We start from the raw sequence: 18,318 nt of genomic DNA, 5'->3' as shown, positions 1-18,318 counted from the left end.
CAATAAATAAATAAATAAATCCACTGGGGTTATGTGGGGAGCTGCCCGCACACTCAAAGCCAAAAAAAAAAAAAAAAAAAGATATTTCTAGTGGGCAAAATGTTCATGTAGTAGGTGATACACTGAAATAAAACATGGTATTAGTTTATTTCAAAGACCAATAGCTGAAGCAGCTAGCAGTGCAGAGCTGCAATTATTTCAATGAGCAGAGTTCCAAACAAATACACTCAGAGCTCTGCATTGCACTGTGCTATTAACATTTTATGATGGAAAATAACAGACTTACATAAACTGGGTGTACATTCCCAGAACAATAAAATTAACTCTTTTTTTTTCCCCCAAATGCCTACAAAATCACTGGATATGAGGTAGGCCTCCCTATTCTTACAAAATAGAAACTGCAGCCCGAAAGATTTTTAACTCAACTTATTGAAATACAATTTGTTGAACAACTGGAAGCAAAAACATTAAAGGAAACGGTCTTCTCAAATATAAATACACTATTTTAGTGTATTTAGTGTATAAATACACTATTTTAATTGCAATACTATAAAACAGTCTATAACAAGGGAAATACAGAGATTTTTTGTTATATAAAAGAAGTGTTTACCTATGCTTAATTCTCATCTTATGTGACACTGCCATCTAGCAGGCCAAGAGGGGAATTAGTTTTCACTTATCTCTACCGGGGCAGGGAATTTCTATAGAAAACAATCAGATTTTCCATTTTTCCCACCTATTTTGTATGTACTAGCATGTAATCTAAAATCCTGCACACAAGCCTGGTAGCAGTCTTCATCTTATACACAGAACAGACTGTCAGAACCAAAGAGTTCAAAACTGAACTGAAGAGTTCAAAGATGTTACTGAAAATAAAAGGAAGACTTAAGTTAGTTTGCATTAGGCTACCTTAAATGTTAGAAGCTGAACTTCTGGTTTTACTTCTTTGCCACCCTTACACTATACAAGAACAAAGTGTTGCCATGCATTTTGTAATGTTACTGGTTCCAAGGAGATTCACATAGTCTTTTCTTGATACTACTTAGGATTTCTTGAGGCTTTTAGGGCTGAAAACTCTGACTTCTTGAGTTTTCACCTTGATCATTTTTAAAATTAATGCTACTTACACGTAACTCAGTGTGTCAAGACAGTAGAACTTACGTGAAATGATGCTTGTGATTCTTGTGTGTCCAACAGTTTCCGTTTCATTCCATGACTAACTATACCTTACCTATACTATTTAAATACCTTACAAACAGAAATCACTCTTCAGTATCTTCAAGATGAAGGGTAGTTAGGGAAAAAAAAAAAGAAACACCCCAGAAAGCCTTAAATTCACTTGTTATTGCTACACATCATAAAGCAAAGAAATTTAATTTTTTAACCTTTTGTAAAAAATCGTGTTAAAGAACAAATCTTGTTCCTCTGTTCTTTCACAAACGGCAGATTATGTCAACTCCATCGGATAGCCTTCGAGAGCAAAATATTAACAGATATTCAGAACTGCTGGGTGTTGCCCCGTTGAGCTGCAAAGCGGGAATGTTTAGAGCAGTGCTTTGGAACATGGAACTAACTTTCTGGAGGTTCCTTTCTGCAGACCTGGGTCAGGTGCCCAGTGCTCTTTCACACACTGCCTCAGGGCCAGCCCGGGTGAGACACCCAGTCCTGCATCCGAGACCCCACAGCCAGCTGGTTCCTCTCCGTGGTCCCGCACAGCACAGAGCATCTTCCAGTGCCCAAAGCCTTTCTGCTCAGGGCGGACTCTTTGCCCTACTAATGATGCTCCTGAGAGAAGAACATGCACTTCTGTCTCTTTTTCTAGACTCTTTCATGTTGAATTAAAAGCTCTCTTTTGCTATGAACAGAATCATCTATAGGATAAATTATTTTGGATTTTCTAGAATTTTTAGCCCAGTGTTTCAGCCAAAAAAGAAAAAAAGATAAAAGTTGTTTAGATACCTCTTCTTTATTTTCTTATCTTTTGCTTGAGAAACTACAGTCTTTGAAACCAGTAACTCATATGTGGCACTTTTCTTCTTGTTTACAAATGGATCGGGTTTCCACAAAGGAAAAAGGGGAAGGGAAACACAAAAAGCTTTTTCAGACCTCGGCAACACTGATGATGACCACTTGCCCTGCCAGAATGGGGACAAGTGGGTAGGAGGTAGGATAAGTGGAGAGGGAGCCCTTTTGGGTACACAAGACCCTTTGGGAGTCAGTTTGCAAGAGAGAAAAACTGCCACGAAATGCTTTTGCTTCATGTGAAAGAAGAAAATTCACTTGCATGGGGTTGTGTTTTGGGCCACAAGACGTTTCGGTCTCATGGGAGTCTGTGCCTTATCTTGTGGCCCTGCACCTCTTCTTCCGAAGAGAGGTGTTTTCCTGCTGTTTCCCTCATTCCTGAAGAAGCTGCCATGCACAGCCTCTCAAATCCTCATTAAATATTTGTTGTGTTTTTATTTTACATTCTGTTATATAATTTTTGAATGCTGGGGCACTTTTTTTTTGTTTATGGTACTTGAATGCAACACAACTATTTTTATGTTCACTTCATTGTACTTTTATGGATTCCAACAAAACTGAAGACTATTGAATGATTTCATAATTAATATCTCTGCATAATTGCCACCTAATTTAGTGCAAAAACTGATGCATAATTTAAAACAGCTGTGCTAGATAATCACAAGCCTTAGCATGAGACAGTTTGTTGATCCTCCATTTTTCAGACATGGCCTTTTTCTACTACATTTGCCTCCCCCCCCTTAATTAATGGCATTATAAGCATTATAATGTTGTGAATAATGTTGCGACTACATAATATCTTTAACTGGTATTTGCTGTGGTGCTGTTTTTATAATATTAGCCTTTAGCACATTTTTGGTGCCAAAATAAAAGCATGTACATATTTCTGTTGTATAGAGAAAAGTACATACTGTTCTCTACCAAAGTGATAAAAGCAAGACTATTTTCTTCAAAATAACCTGGAATTCAGTGGTTGCCCTGTAATCACCAAGAACTGAAGACACACTCTTTAAGCTTGAAGCCGAAGATTAAGACACAGAAATGCTGGTGTCTGCTGGTGATTGCAGGATACAATCTAGTCAATGAGTCAGTGGAGATCATTTCAGGTGACCATTTACTACAGACTCCGTTGATTTGCTCACCAGATGTTTAGTAGCATTTTGGCCAAGGTCCCCTGTCTGTCATCCAGCTGCCAATTCAGAAACTTCCAGATTTGTCTGTGGGTTGAAAAACATATCTTCAAAGCCTGCCAAGATGATTTGGATAAGCTAGACATCCAAGGCTGTCTTAGGAAAATCTTAAAATGTCAGTAGACACATGTTCAGGCAACTGAATCAAGGCTTATGGGCCTACCAGGGAGTGAGCCAAATTGATCTCCAAACTTCATTTGACTGCACTGATAATCTCCACAGTCCATAATGGGCACCTAAATTTCTAACTCACATGCAGACAACTCAGAAACCTACACTTGGGTGTCTTAATTTCAAACTGAATCCCAGCCCTATAATACTTGCAGAACTCAACAATGCCTACTTATAAATCAATAGTAGGGCTTTCTATTTAATATTAAATTAAAACCAACCAACCAAAAACAGTAAGCAATTTGGCACGTTGATCTTATTCAAAATTGGAATAACAATCCCAGAACTGAGAATAACACCTCTGCCAATCAATAATAGGATAGATCATTCTCTAAAATCATACAGCTAACTGCGAGTAAAGCCAGGAGAACAACACTAGTTTTGCTTGCTTGAATACTGCTAGCCCATTATACATGTAAGCAACAATTAAAAGTTGTATAGTGAACTCAGAAGTATATATTTACACATAATTGTTGTACTAATGTTTTAAATACAATGTTTTACATGTTTCTGTGCACATATGTGCACTAGGTGGAGCTAGTACCAAACCTTCCATACATATTCTTGAAGGATACTCCTCACAATTAACATTTAGGTTTTGGGAACTTTGTTGGTTCCAATCTGCAAGAAAATGCTGCCAAAATCTCAAAACAGCAACTGAACATAAGGTACCTGAGGATCTACACAAGGTTAAAGAGCTGCGACTTGCACCAGCACTGTGGTAGGGAAGCGAGTTACGAAGGGCACCTTGAACATGGAGCATGGATCACGCTCCCAACACTTCACAGCCCTCTAGAAGTTAATCTTCCTTCCACTGGAGATCCCAAAGGGGGCAGAAGTCCTCCTTTCACCCCCTTCCAAACATAATCCTGGCAGCTAGAGAAAGGGGGGGACACTCCCCAGCAAGATGCCTGACCTCAGCGAGGGCCAACACCACCATTTCTTCTGTGAGCTGAATTTGTGTTTATCAGAGTTTGTAAAACAGAGTTTGCTAGAAGTAGAAGAGCTTTCACTCAATCCTGTTTCCATTGCTACAAGCCAAAAAAATTCTCCTCCCCAAAGAAGTACAATAAAAGAAAAATAGTTTGGTTTTAAACCAAACTTCTGCAAGTTAGGAGAAGTAAAAGATTTCCAATTTTCCCTATATTCTTAATTGGGTCCCCTAGCACATATATATTATGCTGCAGTCTTTAATCCTACAAATTTTCTCATTTGTCTCATTCCATGCTCATACAGAACATAAAATCCACAGAGCTGCTGTGAACGGGTGAAGGGCGGGCACATTTTATGCTATTTTCAGAAAGAAAAGATGTAGAAAAGACATGAGACATAGCTCTTCTTTCTCAAACTAAATAGTCTTCTGGGCTCAACAGAGTTGTGTGTTTTTGTTTGTTTGCCAAGGTGTTAGCTGATACTCCGTGGCTTTGGGGATGTTGGTTTCTTCTCCCACCAGTGCTTCTAGGACACCTGAAACATCGGACTACCTCCAGGAAATTCAGCAGTCTCAGGAGAAAGCCAGAATATTAAGCCAAATGTTATTGAGCCAAATGGTTAAGCACTGCTATGACTTTCCTTTTGTGCCTGGCACGATGCACAAACAGGATGGCCTGAATGCTGCCAGCCGGTAAGCAAAGTGCAGTAGAAATGGAAAAGAGGAGACCATATCCCACAAACAAGTAAAAAGGCCCCAGTGCAGCATAAACCAGGAAAGGAATTTGTATCCAGACAGGAATAAACAAATTATTTTCTGGTGTATTCAGGAGGGTTTAAATACATAAAAGAGGGCAACAGCAAAGGACTCTATGACCATAAACTAGGTCATTAACAGGTGAACTCAAGCTAATTCGCTGCTTGTTCTGTTCTTCTGGGGCTAGAAAAATATTGAAGGTAACTGCTGGGCCCTTTCCAGCATAGACTGGTCTGCAACTCTTAGAAAGTTGTGAAGAAACAATAAAGCTGGAGCTTTGCCTCTTACAAAGAAGTGCTAGTACTTTGGCATATACAGGTTCTTACAATAGCTTCTAAAGGTTTACAGTGAGTAAAATAAGGACAGAAATGAAAAAAAAAGAAAAAAAAAAACCAACGATGGCACACACTACAGCAACCAACATGAAAAACTGCTGGGGTGGGACTCATCTCCCCTAGCCGCAGTGGTGCAGAGGTTTTGTTTTTTTTTTTTTATCTGAATTACTCATCCAAGCTCCTTCCACATTCAGCAGGAAGAGATGGGGCCTCCAGAGGGCAATTCATCGTGCCCAACACAGACTTCTAGAAAAGCACAGGGACTGGATGCCTAACTTCTACCTGGCCGAAATTAAACAAGAGGCCACCCATCCTGGTGTTAAACCATCTTCTAATTTCAGCAGTGAATTATATGTGTGTGTATATATATATATATATGTATACACATATACATACAACAAAGTATATATACATACACACACAGAGTTACAACTCTTGTTTTAAGCGCTCATAATACGCTCTAATCCTCCACAAGAAACAAAATCTGCATTGAGAGCATTACAGCACTCCTCCGCCAGAAAAAGTTACTTGTGTGAAAGCAATCCCTGTTAATAAAAAAACCTGCTTACTGATACTTTTGTAGGTGTATAAATATTTATTTTACTTCAGCCTCCTCTGCTTCTCATGCAAAAATCCCTTCTGGGACTGGGTAGTATTAAGGGCAGAAGTACAGTGCGCTGAGAGGGTCCCCCAGCTGATGCACTCTCCAAACAGCCCCATTTTCCTCATACTCCTGTGTCTTTTTCAAGTCCAGGTGCCACCACGTCAGGGCCACAAAACCACACTGTGCTCCCAGAGCATTTTCTGCTGCAGAAACCATTCTTCTGTGCTTACTACCAAGGACCTGCAACCCAGCAGGCTCACCCCACCAAGGTGCTAACTTGCCCTTACCCTGTGACACAGAAGAGGAAGACAGTTAAATGGATCATTTGCCTCTATTCTTGTCCCAAGGATTTTCTTCACTAAAACAAGCTCTCGGAAAGGAATGCACAAAAGGGCCCTCTTTGGATCAAAAAGCTAAGAGCACTCATGCACTTGTTGGCAAACAAGCCCTTTAAAACAAAAAGTGAAGTGAATGGACCAGTTTGTGTTTCTTTAAGAAAGTAAGGTGTATTTCAGAGGTAGTATATTTTCCCTAGGTTATTATAGATTAACTGTTATGGAAACTTCTGTTTTTTTTTTTTTTTTAAGGGGATATTTAAAGTACTTGGAGGAGGACAGTTAAAGAAAGCACACTAAGAGCTGTAGCAGACACCCAGCGTGTGAATCAGATCCTAGGGAAGGAGGGGGAAACCCTAACACAACGAAAACTACCACACCGCCCCCAAAAAGGCAGAAAGTATTTTCTTTGCTCCGTCTCTGCCAACAATTCTAGGGATTCTTTGCAACCATGTCCATCCCTAGGGAAATCAATTTCCAGGCTGAAGTTACTCCTTCGAACACAAAGCAGACGGAGTCATAAATACCTAGAGTGCTGTGAACCAGCAGAGAAAACACTTGGTTTTCTTGCATTTTCCTTTCCAGCAGCCTCATCCCACTTGTTATTTCAGACAGCTTCCATGCTTACAAATTAGTCCCTTCCGCAGCGCTGCATGGAGAAGACTACATTAGCGCACTTGAACACCAGAAACCTGTCCGGATCTCATCCCTTTGAACACAGGAGTTAATAAAAGGCTACTGCAAGTAGTCTGGTACTAGAGTACCAGTACTCTGCTGGTACTCTGCTGGTACTACAGGTACTCTGCCTCCAGTTGGGTTAATTACACGGGAATTAGGTACAAACATCGCAACACAAACACAGCTACATCATTATTGGCAATAAATGTTAACTCTAAATAAGTGCAACCTGTCCCACAAACACTTGCTATAAACGACTTTATAAAAAAAAAATTTTGATGGGTAAACATGAAAAAAAATTCTCCGGGAGAATTTTTTTTTTTTTTTGAGGAGGAGGGGTAAAAAAAAAAAAAAAAGGAAAAACAAACAAACAAATAAATCTCAGCACTCATTTAGAGTTGGGGATCCGTGAAAGAAAGCTTTAAAAGGAGCAAACCTGATTGGCTGTGGCTGTTGCGGCGAAGGGAACACTTGTTGCAGGAGTTGTTGCTGCAGAGACAGTGGCGGCCGTAGCGTTGTGCATCATGGGTACTTTCAGGAGGGGAACCATGGAAGCAATGAACAGGAGGGTGCGGCATTATGGTAAGAGAAGTGGTGGTTGGTTTGTTTTGTAATTGTTTTTAATTTATTTATTTTTTTTTGGTGGCATGGTGAGTTATCAGAGCGGCAAGCCATCATGGGTTAAACCAGCAGATGGCATGCGATCGACAGTGCAAAGCGAGAAAAGCGTGGCAGAGAGGTAAAAAAAGAAAGGGGGGAAAAAAAAAAAGGGAAAATAGCTTATTACAAGTACAATTAAAGGAAGTTTGTCAACACAATCAGCGATTCCCAGAAAAAAAAAAGGAGAGCTAAACACATTGAAAACGCAGGAATGGACCAGCTGGTTGGGCAAATTGGGGCTCTACCGAATTTGCCTGTTACCTGGAGAGCTTTTTTGTTCCCCCCAGTACTTGGACTACAACTACTGCAGAACACAATTGTACAAGCAAAATATTTCATCTGGGGAGGGAAAATGATAACTGTTTATTCATTTTGAAACACAATTAAAAATGAATTATATTCATTTACCTTCATTATGAAGTAAACCAGATATTTGCTGTCTTCCTTTCCAATCCAATTTTTGCATTTTATCTAGCAGCACCCCCGAACTGCTAGACTTCATCAGAGTTTAATTGCCATCTGGTCCAAGGCAAAAAATCAGGAGTGGCATGATGGTCATTCTCCTGATCTGAACACTGATTTGTTTCATCTAATAAAGCCAGGTGGAGTTTGTGAAATGTCCTGCTTTTGTTCATTTTAAGAGTGAATTTTAATCAGCATTTTCATGACAGGGTATTAATTTGACTTTCAAAGGCCTGATATTTCAACTGCTTTCTCGAGTAGTCCAATAAAAGCCATTGGGATAGGGCTGCAGAATGGAGCAACGATTTCTTTTCTGATTTAGACTCTGTGTGCACTAGACTTCGGTTTTGCACTGCCAGAAAAATTTGTTCTGAGTTGCAAATGTGCTTCAAGGAGGACTGAGGTTCAGATCACAGGTCTCACCAGACCTCTGGGGATGGAAGTTCGTATTTCTGGGAAACGCTGATAAAACTTTCTAACACACAGCAAAAAGGAGAAACAGGCACACCACTATGAAACTTTTAAACACTGATGAAATTTGCTGGCTTTTCCAATATTTTATGATTTTATAGTACTAGACAATATAAAATATAAAGAGAAATAAAACTTTGAAAACTGAAAAGCAGACTGGATTCATGATATTATGCTTTTGCAGTGTAGTTGTTATAGCAGGTGATACCACATCTAAACTGCAGTTTTTTATCTACAAATCTAAAAATGAGACAACGTCAACCAGAAGGACAAGTGAACCTTTAAATCTAATCATTGTCTAAGTCTCACCTAAGATTTTTGAAACAAGTGAATATACATTATATACAGTATAAAATAAAGAAATTTGGAACCTACCAATACTGGTAGCGGGTGTCATGCACAAAACTGACCCTGCATGTCATGCAATGATAGGTGAAAAAAGTGGATAAAGGGAAGAAACAGGTTAGCTGTTTAGAGTTAACATTCAAAGTGAGATTCAAGCATAACCACAGATAAGTTAGTCAGTTAAATGAAACCTGAAGGTCATTCATAGTTTTGCTTTGTTTTAACCCCCAATTTCATCCTAAAATCCTACTTGAGTATGCCATACAACTTTTTGCCTTTTTCTGCATACAAGGCATTTCATAAGCCCATTCATCTAATGTATTTGCAGCAATAGTTTTGTGTTTACAAAAATTTCTTTGGGTGAATATCACATTATTTGGGGACATTTAGAACCCATTACATAATTCAAAGAGGTTAATGTTGCACAGACCAACGTTAATGAACTTTTTTTGATTTGCAGTGGAGAAAGAAGGCAAAACGGAATCATCCATCATTATTCTGCGTTGTTTTTTTTATTCATGTTTAATATTAATGTGCACATCCTCAACAGCACACTGTGCTCAAGTGGAGATGTGTTTCTGACCAATCCAATAAAAATGCTGCTGTGACGATTCTCAAAGCTAAAGAAGTCAGAACGTGGTGAGGGCTCCGTAACATCCCTTGCGTCTCAAGCGATGCTCAGGAAAACCTGCCGTGTGGTTCAGTTTTGGTGCCTAGTCAACCCTCAACTTTTCCGAAAGGCCAAATGAGAAAAAGAACCGTAAATGTTCCGTATACTGTGAAGGCTGGACAAGTAAAGAGAGCAGCACCACATACAGCCATATTTGCTCTAAAGCCAAATATGTTTGCTGTATTCCTGCTTGGTTATTACAGCAGTCTTTTATCCAACCATCATAGTAGCAAAGCAACTATGAATGACCTTCCCAAAGAATAATCCCCAGAGAACGCACCAAGTGCCTGGTCTAGTGGTTATAAAACGTGTGACAAACAGCACTGGAAGGAGGGAAGAAAGACTTGTTGCTTTTAAGATCATTCACCAAACAATAAGAAGAGGTGACAAAGCAATTGTACTGATGCAAAACAAATAAAGTACAAAAATTTGGAAGTAAGCCATGCTAAATCAAGCCCCACACTTTTCTATTAAGGGAGCAAGTGGTTAAGAAAGCAGAGAAGTTATATAAAACAATTCAGTTTTATATATATTTCAGCAGCAAAACTTGTCTTAAAAATAAACTTTTTTTAACACACACACACACAAGCAACACACTTCTTTAAAATTATACCAGTTCAGAAGATATTACACAGTTTAAAATCCAACAGATAATGTCATGCATTGCTCCCTAGAATTGAGCGACACAACAGTCCTCATACACAGCAAATCCAAACAGGTGCCTCTTCTTTGGCCTTCCCAAGAAATACGGGAATTGCAGATGCACCGTCTTTAGTGAAAAGCTCATTATACCCATTCTTATGGAACGGCTGCCCCTTTCTAACCTCCTCCCATAGCCCACTCCTCTCTCCAACATTCCTTATAGCAGCTGATGGCACTCACAAAAAGCCAGAGATTCAGTACTGTTAAAGAGGTCTTCCACTGTGGGTCTAACTTCACCTGCTATGTTATCCCTATACTTCTTTTTTTTTAAAAAAAAAAACTTGCCAACAATCTGGCCCTTAAGATTTGGCTCCAAGAACCACCTTTTCTACCATCAGAAATTTATAAACTGAAACTATAATTCTGACTCATCCATTGGAAAGAGGAAAGTACAATAAACAGCATAAAGAATGAGCTACTCAAGGAAGCATGAGCACTCCTAAGGTACTTAAATGCTATTTCACTGAAAAAAACTTTTACAGACTACTGTATTTTCCACAGTCTTTTCTACATTCTATGGTAGTTTAGTTGCATACAACAGTAATAAGCCCTGAAAGGAAATGCTTAAGAGAAGGAATAATGCACATCTTTCTTACTGCAAATTCTGAGGGTGAGGATGTAAAACAAATTTGTGGAAATTTCTGCATGTTTGTAAGCGCAGGGCAGTATTCCATTCATTTCCAGATAGGCAGGCTCATGATTTTTTCTCAAGCACTCCCATAAGTGTCAGCACATTTTCTGCCACAAATATTCTGGTGCACAAATGTGCTAAAAATACTGTGTTCTATAATTCATTATAATAAATGCAGAGGAAGGTTCCAAGGTTATTACTGAGGTCTTACACCAAAATTTCATGAAATCAATGCCATCCGTGTTTGTTTCTAATCTTTAAAAGCATATGGATTGCTGACACATAGGGAAATCACTGCATGTTACACTTCATCCCTTATTTAACTGGCATTATTTCTATACAGTAAAATAAAATGTTGAAATGTCAACAAATGAATTTGAAAACACATAATTTCAAAGAATTCTGTAAGTTCACAGCTGATAACTACCTGAAACTAAAATATGTAATTTGTTAATTAAAATCGAATCATGTAATTCATTACCCAACTACACAGAATATTTACCTGTCTGGAGTGGGGGTGACTGACATAATTTAAAGAATTACATTGTTATTGGGTATGCAGATATCTAGCACCCTCTTTCCTTCACAGTTTTGAAAAGAAGCCCTGGCACCCGCCCTCATGTAGCTCAAGCTGCAAAGGATCTTTGATTAATGTTACAGACTTCTGAGCAACGAAATACAAATTACATTCTCTTGTTTTTAGATCACCTACAAAAATAACTAAAACCCCAACTATCAGCCATAAACAGTAGGCAAAATCCTGGTTTCATTCCAAAATGAAAACCACAAAAACCAAGCCTGACAACCCTTTAATGCAGATGCAGGGAGCAGTTTCTTTGCACCGAGCTGCCCTGCAGGCAGAGGCTGCGAGGTTACTGCTCCTGCTCCAGTTCTCGCTCAGCTCATGTGCAGCAAGGGCAATCCCTGGGCTGCGAAAGGGCAACAGGGGGAGCAGAAACAGGCTGCATCCAGAGGGTGGGCAGAGCCTGCACAATTCCCACTGCGTCTTGGAAGCGTATGGCCTTTCCCGCTATTTTGCTAGCAATGTTTTGCCTTCTTGTTTCCTAGGAAAGCTCTGGCAGATAAAGTCAAAACGCAACCACTTTAACGTAGGAAGAAAGGGCAGGCTGTGGACAATGATTAACTGGACTGCGAATATGAGAGGCCTTCTAATGGCATGCTGAAATTACCGCTCGAGTTCTGCTACTCTGCAGACGGATTAAAATAGCTTGTAAATGCGTGTGCAGACTTCATCTCCGAAGGCACAGGAACATCATAAAACACTCCATCAAGCGCAACAGAAACTGCCTCCCAGCGAGGCCACCCAGGGCATATAAACCTCCTTCCCCGGGACTGCCACATACCTGTTGGGATAAACGCTGCGTGTTGCTGCAACTGAGCATTGGCAAGAGCCTGTTGATAGTGCAAGACACTGGGATTGAAAACGGCACTGGCACCATTGCTTTTTTCGAGTGCTTGTCTCTTTGGTAAAGGGTGAAGAACACCAGGAGGAAAGGCCTGTAAATAAGGAAAGTTAGTTAGTTACGATCGTGTCATTTCTTAGGCATTGTCTATAACAAACATATAAATACAAAAACTTGTTATTTTTAAAGCAGCTAAAGATGCCTTGCCATGCATATTAACTCAAAGCATAGCAATGTAAAATGAGTGAAATATTGTTATTGATAGCAAAAGCATGGTACTATTAACCTAAAAAGCAGCACAACTACTGAAAAGAAAGGCCTTTAAAGCAACAAAAATGGCATTTCTTTTAAAGAGGTTTTTGAGTATCATAGGGAGAAAAAACCACTTGTGTTTCATTGCCAAGTATCTTTTAAATTTAAATACCATTTCCTATTATTGTATAGATTAATGGATTATGTTAAGCATTTTCAATTACAGAAGCAGTTTTATCTCAGTTCAACTTTTTTTCTTTTTTTTTTTTTAATGGCAAGATATTTAAAAAAAATGAAACCATGTTAGGAACCAAACTAAATCGCCTGCGCTCATTACATATGAAAATGAGATGGAGAACTACGGTACGGCGTTCGTGGTGGAGTTTGCTTTTGTTTTTATTCTTTTTCTTTTATTGATTTACATCTTTATTTTTTATTTCCCCGTAAATTAACAAGAGGTGAAATCATTTCCGGTTGATGTTCAAACGAAAGCAATACGAGTTTCATTAGTTGCTTCTCCGAAAAAATAAAAGAAAAAAAAAAGAATTAAAAATAAATAAAGCGCTACATGCAAAGCAAAAGGTGAAAGGTCAAAGTACCAGGTCTACAGTTGCTTCGAGAGGTCGCTTCATTGCTTTGGCAGTCGACTGAGTCTTTTAATAACAGGCAGCGAGCACATGATGGCAGTGGGCCAATGGGATTCAAGCGAATTAACATACAGGTAAACAGCAAGCAGAGGTGCATCATGGGAACGGCATTGCATTGTGGATAGGTGAGAAGGAAAAAAATATTCTGAATGCAATATACAACATACAAAACACTAGGCATGCACAACAACAAAAATGTCTTCTAAAGAAATGGGTATTACACTCCGAATTAGTACTGAAGCAAAAATGCATCTACTATACCTTAGTTAAAAAGCATATAAGAGAGTAAAATATAGATGTTTGAAATTCAGGAAAGTTGAGTAAAATAGCAGCTTGCAGACACTATTAAGCACTTTATCAACACTTCACAGAGATGCAGAAAGTTTTAAGGGTACTCCTACGAGAATTTCTGATAAGTTAGTTAAGTCAAATTAAAAGGCAGAAAATCAATTTTGAAGACTAAGTTTTTAAATAAAAAGTGCTAGTGAGCATTGTAGTGTGTTACAAAGGGTACTAATACATGGGTTTGCAAGGTAAGGGTCTCCGTTAATAACAGGCCATAATTGAGCTTTAAGGTTCAAAGCGAAAGACCTTCTCCTTTTCTAGTACAAAGCGGATTAATAGGTTGAGTTACACTAACTTATCATTAATTCTTTATTTGCTCAGACAGGGGGGCATTTTTATAGATTTTTTTTCCTTGTAACTTACCACATTACATTGAGATGAAAAAAAATAAGCCCTTCAGAATTGAAAACATATTTTCTAAACTTCATTACAACCTCTAATACTAGCTTCAGGAGCCTACACTAACAGAAAATACTGCTCCCACTGCGTAAGTGAACATTTAAGTATGACTTCTGATACTAGCCCAGCATCATTAAAAGGTTTAAAGAAAATATTTAGGCATTGTAAAACAACGTTTATGCATATTTCTATAATAAGATAAAGCTTATGGCTGGTTTGACAGCATTCTGTAAAAAAAATCTTTTCACATTAAGTATTACTTTCAAACTTTAATGTAAAGAATGCTTTAAAAGTTTAGAGAGAAAGGAAGGTTTATTTATAAATCAGAAATTTTGCTTTTTTATAACAGATTGACATTTAGTGTTTTTAGAATATGTGGGATGACATCTTAACATCAAAATGTGGAAATCGGGAAGAAAAATGAAAAAGGGGAGAACAAGTCTCAAAATGCCTTCAAAATGCTGATGGTCACAAGATTACCTAATGCCAACATTTGTTTTGCCTATTCCATGCTCCTGCTTTGCTTCGCCTGTGTTCCACAAGGACTCTCTCCATTCTCACTGCCTCTCCGTTAACACATTTCTGGATTGTATACTTTCATCTAGAAAATCTGCTCTTTAGTGGTTCTTAAGGATGCATCTGGGTCCAAGGAGATATGATATATAGCAAGAAACACCTCATGTAAAGTTGTAGAGTCTCCATCCTCCCAAGCAGACATGGTCTTGGGTTGAGCTAGACAATCTTTGAAAGGTCATGGTGATGACGAGGGGTTCCTGAATACTGGAAGACAGCAAATGTCATTTCTATCTTCAAGCAGGGCAAGAAGGAAGATCTGGGGAAATAGACATCAGTCGGCCTCACCTTGATCTCTGGGAAGGGGATGGAGTAACTAATCCCGGATACCATTTCTAGAAACACGGAGAGCAAGAAGGGACGGGCCCAAAAGACTGGGAGTAGTCAACACGGATTTACAAAGGGGAAATCATGCTTAACCTTTCTGATACTTTCTCTGATGGAATGACTCTCTGAGTAGATGAGGGGAAAGCAATGAATGCTGTTTAACTCCACATTAGTAAGCCTCCTTACAGTGTCTCCTATAAAATCTTCACAGACGAGCTGCTGATGTGACCTGAATAAATTTACAGTAAGGTAGACTGAAAACTGGCTGAACCGCCAGGCTCAGAGGGTTATGATCAGCAATGCAATGTCCAGTTGGAGGCTAGATACTACTAATGTACCCTAGAGGCTGATACTAGGTCCAACACTGTTTAACCTTTTCACTAATTACTTGGATGATAGGATTGAATGCACCCTCAGAAAGTTTACAGGTGATACAAAACGGGGAGGAGTGACTGACAGACCTGAGGCTTGTGCCACCATCCTGTGTGTTCTCAACAGGCTGCAAAAGTGGGCAGAGAAGACCCTCATGAAGTTCAGCAAAAGAAAATGCTAAGTAAGTCCTGCACCTGGGGAGAAATAACCCCATGCACCAGTATAGAGTGTTGATAAACTAGAAAGTGGCTTTGCAGAAAAGGATGTGAGGATCCTCATGGACAAGAAGTTGAATATGAGCCAGTAATACAGCACTGAGGCAAAGAAAGCCAACCTGTACTGTATCAGGAAGAGCCTTGGCAGCAAGGCTGAGGGAGCTGATTCTTCTGGTGAGGCCACACCTGGAGTGCCGGGTCCAGTTCTTGGCTCCACGGTAAAAGAGAGACATGGACCTACTGAAGCAAAGAGCTATGGAGGCAATTAGGGATTGTGGGATCCAACAAGCAAGGAGAGGCTGAGGGAGCTGGGGGTTCATTAGCCTGGGGAAAAGTGGGCTTGGGGGGGGATCTTAGCGATGTGCATAAATAGCTCATGGGTAACGAAAGCAGAGCCAGACACTTCTCAGTGACATCCAGTGACAGATCAAGAGGCAATGGACATAAATTGGAATACAATTTCCATTTAAACATTTGAAAATACTTCACCACCCGTGAAGGTGATGATAAAACACTATAACAGACTGTTGCCCAAGCAGGCTATAGAACCTTTGTCCTTGGTCATACTCCAAACCCAAGTGGACAGAGTCCTGGACAACCTGCTGACCTAGATGACCCTGTTTTGAACAAGGGGGAGTTGGACTGGAAAATCTCCAGAAGTCCCTTCCCACCTCAACAATCCTGTGTACTAGCCTATGAATTCACATTTTAATATAGGCTGTATATTCCTCAGTGACTTTGCACATTCTCTGCTGTGTGAGCATTTGGAGCTCCTTAAGCACAGTGATGGATGACACCGTCTTCTAATGCCCTTCACATTTAAGCTGTACATGCTCTATAGCCTCTATCAGAGATTGTCATTCCCCTTGCTTCACATTTAAGCTGTACATGGTCTATAGCCCCTTTCACAGATCATCATTCCCCTTGCTTCTTACTTCAAATGATGAGGTCAGCTAAGGCGTCTGAGTAAAAATTCCTAAGCTTAAATTACAGAACTACAGGCAGGACATTTTCTGCAAGGTCTCAGACTAGAGAATTCATTGACCTCCAAAGGTCTTACAAGCTCTGCTGCTCTAATGATTCCCTAGCCAGAACACTCACCCTGCAGACCAGAACGAGCCAGCCTGCTCACCCAGGAAGGAAAACCTCCTGCGTTTTTGCCAGCAAGCCACAGCGCACCCATCTGCCCTGTGAACAGGCCCTGGCACCCGGCGCCTGTCTTGTGACTTCCATCTGCTCTTTCGGTGGCATCACTTGACAAACAGCCCGGGCAAGGCAGGCGGCCCCCGGGCTCTCCCCTGCAGGGCCCTGATTCGAAGGCAGCCTAAATCTGACCCCGAGGCTGCGCAGACATGGCCAGAACACTGATGGAGATGTATGATGATACATTTACCTGCAATTAGGCCCATGGAGAGAGATGAACATCTATACATAGCGAAGCATAAATACAATTCTATATCCTGACAAGAATATTTCATAATGTCCTTGATTATCCAAGTTGTACACACTTTGGTCTCTCAATATACCTGTCCCTGCTATTGCAGGCTGCCAAGCTACAACTGCTCATGGAAACGATTTCAACCTGGGAGCAACCTGAAACAAGCCCTACAGATAAGGATTCTTATTTCTCTCTTCCTTTTGCTCTCAAGATCCAGCTAAGTAATCTGTTTATTATTGACCACATTTGAATGCTAACATTTCGATTCTGTCTTTCTACAGATGGTTCATCGTGTTCATTTGAGACCAATGAATTTCAGTTATGGCTCATTTAAATTACAGGACATATATGCTATTACTAATACTGATTTCCAAAAAAAAAGTCTCCTCAACTCTCTCCCTTATTCTTCAGTATATTGCCCAGAAATGTTATGTTCACTAAATGGGCAACAAAAATATACAACAGAAACTAATTAGAACAACAAAAAAAAATCTCCTTTGCTTTAATTTCCAAATGGTGTTCCATCTCTGTAAGCACAGGGAAGCTTAACTAAAAATTATCTAGTTCTAAATAGAGATTTGGGATACCATAAAAAGTATTAACATTGAAAAATTTTTCTTCTGTCTGGAGGTTTACTTTCTTGCATAACTTACCCTTTGTCCCTCAAAATGTCTGGTCTTTGCTAATTTGCTAAGTACAATAGCTCAGGGTAGTTATATACTGTACTGTATTGTGTTTCTGCTAGGCTTCTTACCCGGAGAATAACTGCATTGTCTGTCACTATTGTATGCACTGCCCACAAGTCCACAAACCACATCTGCTTAACTATTCGCCCAGTGCCAGCAACGAGCACAATGATTCTTTGATTTGCTGGCAGAAATTTTGTCTCCCCAGTCAAATCCTGCATGCTTTATTTATTTATCTGCACCACCATATCTATTTAAACTTATCAACTTTGCTGTTAGCAAAAATACTAAACAACCAGTACTGGTAAATAGATGGACCAACTGCTCTACACTGTTTTCAGCACCAGCTTGAAAGTTCTGAAAATAAAAACACCCTCAATCTCTTTTCATCTTGTTATACTTAATCTGCTTTTTCTTAAAAACTCACATTTTGGTTTTCTACTTTTTAACTTTATTTTAGCAAAATTGTAACAGCTTCAAGCAACTTGTCTATTCCAGTGGGAGAGTTAAGTAAAAAGTCTAGGTGGGCATTTGACTCCTCTATCCTAACCAAGCTTCAGAAAGATACAGTCAACACTTTTTAGTCAATGGGTCAAGATGTGTATCTATCTCCAGCGGGCAGTCCTTTCTCCTCCTCAGACAAGCACTAATGATAGATTGGATGAACAGCTACCTCG

General features: G+C 39.6%; 1 protein-coding gene across 9 annotated transcripts in view; it reads right to left on the bottom strand.

The window, feature by feature from the left end:
• Positions 1 to 18,318, bottom strand: part of MBNL2 (muscleblind like splicing regulator 2) — a 106,464-nt gene that overhangs the window by 11,366 nt on the left and 76,780 nt on the right. For 3 of the 9 annotated variants that reach the window (XM_088523318.1, XM_088523317.1, XM_088523324.1), the window contains 4 exons: positions 13,239 to 13,292; positions 12,328 to 12,481; positions 8,991 to 9,026; positions 7,459 to 7,553 (listed from right to left, as the gene is read on the bottom strand). In XM_088523318.1, the coding sequence (XP_088379444.1) occupies positions 7,459 to 7,553; positions 8,991 to 9,026; positions 12,328 to 12,481; positions 13,239 to 13,292 (339 nt within the window). The remainder of the gene's footprint in view (positions 1 to 7,458; positions 7,554 to 8,990; positions 9,027 to 12,327; positions 12,482 to 13,238; positions 13,293 to 18,318) is intronic. The other 6 variants (XM_088523321.1, XM_088523320.1, XM_088523325.1 and 3 more) reach the window with 6 other exon arrangements.

This window comes from Tinamus guttatus, unplaced genomic scaffold (assembly GCF_059628265.1).
Source record: "Tinamus guttatus ecotype Peru unplaced genomic scaffold, ASM5962826v1 Tinamus_guttatus_pri_ptg000180l, whole genome shotgun sequence".
NCBI lineage: Eukaryota > Metazoa > Chordata > Aves > Tinamiformes > Tinamidae > Tinamus > Tinamus guttatus.
This window is presented reverse-complemented; position numbering and strand designations above follow the sequence as displayed.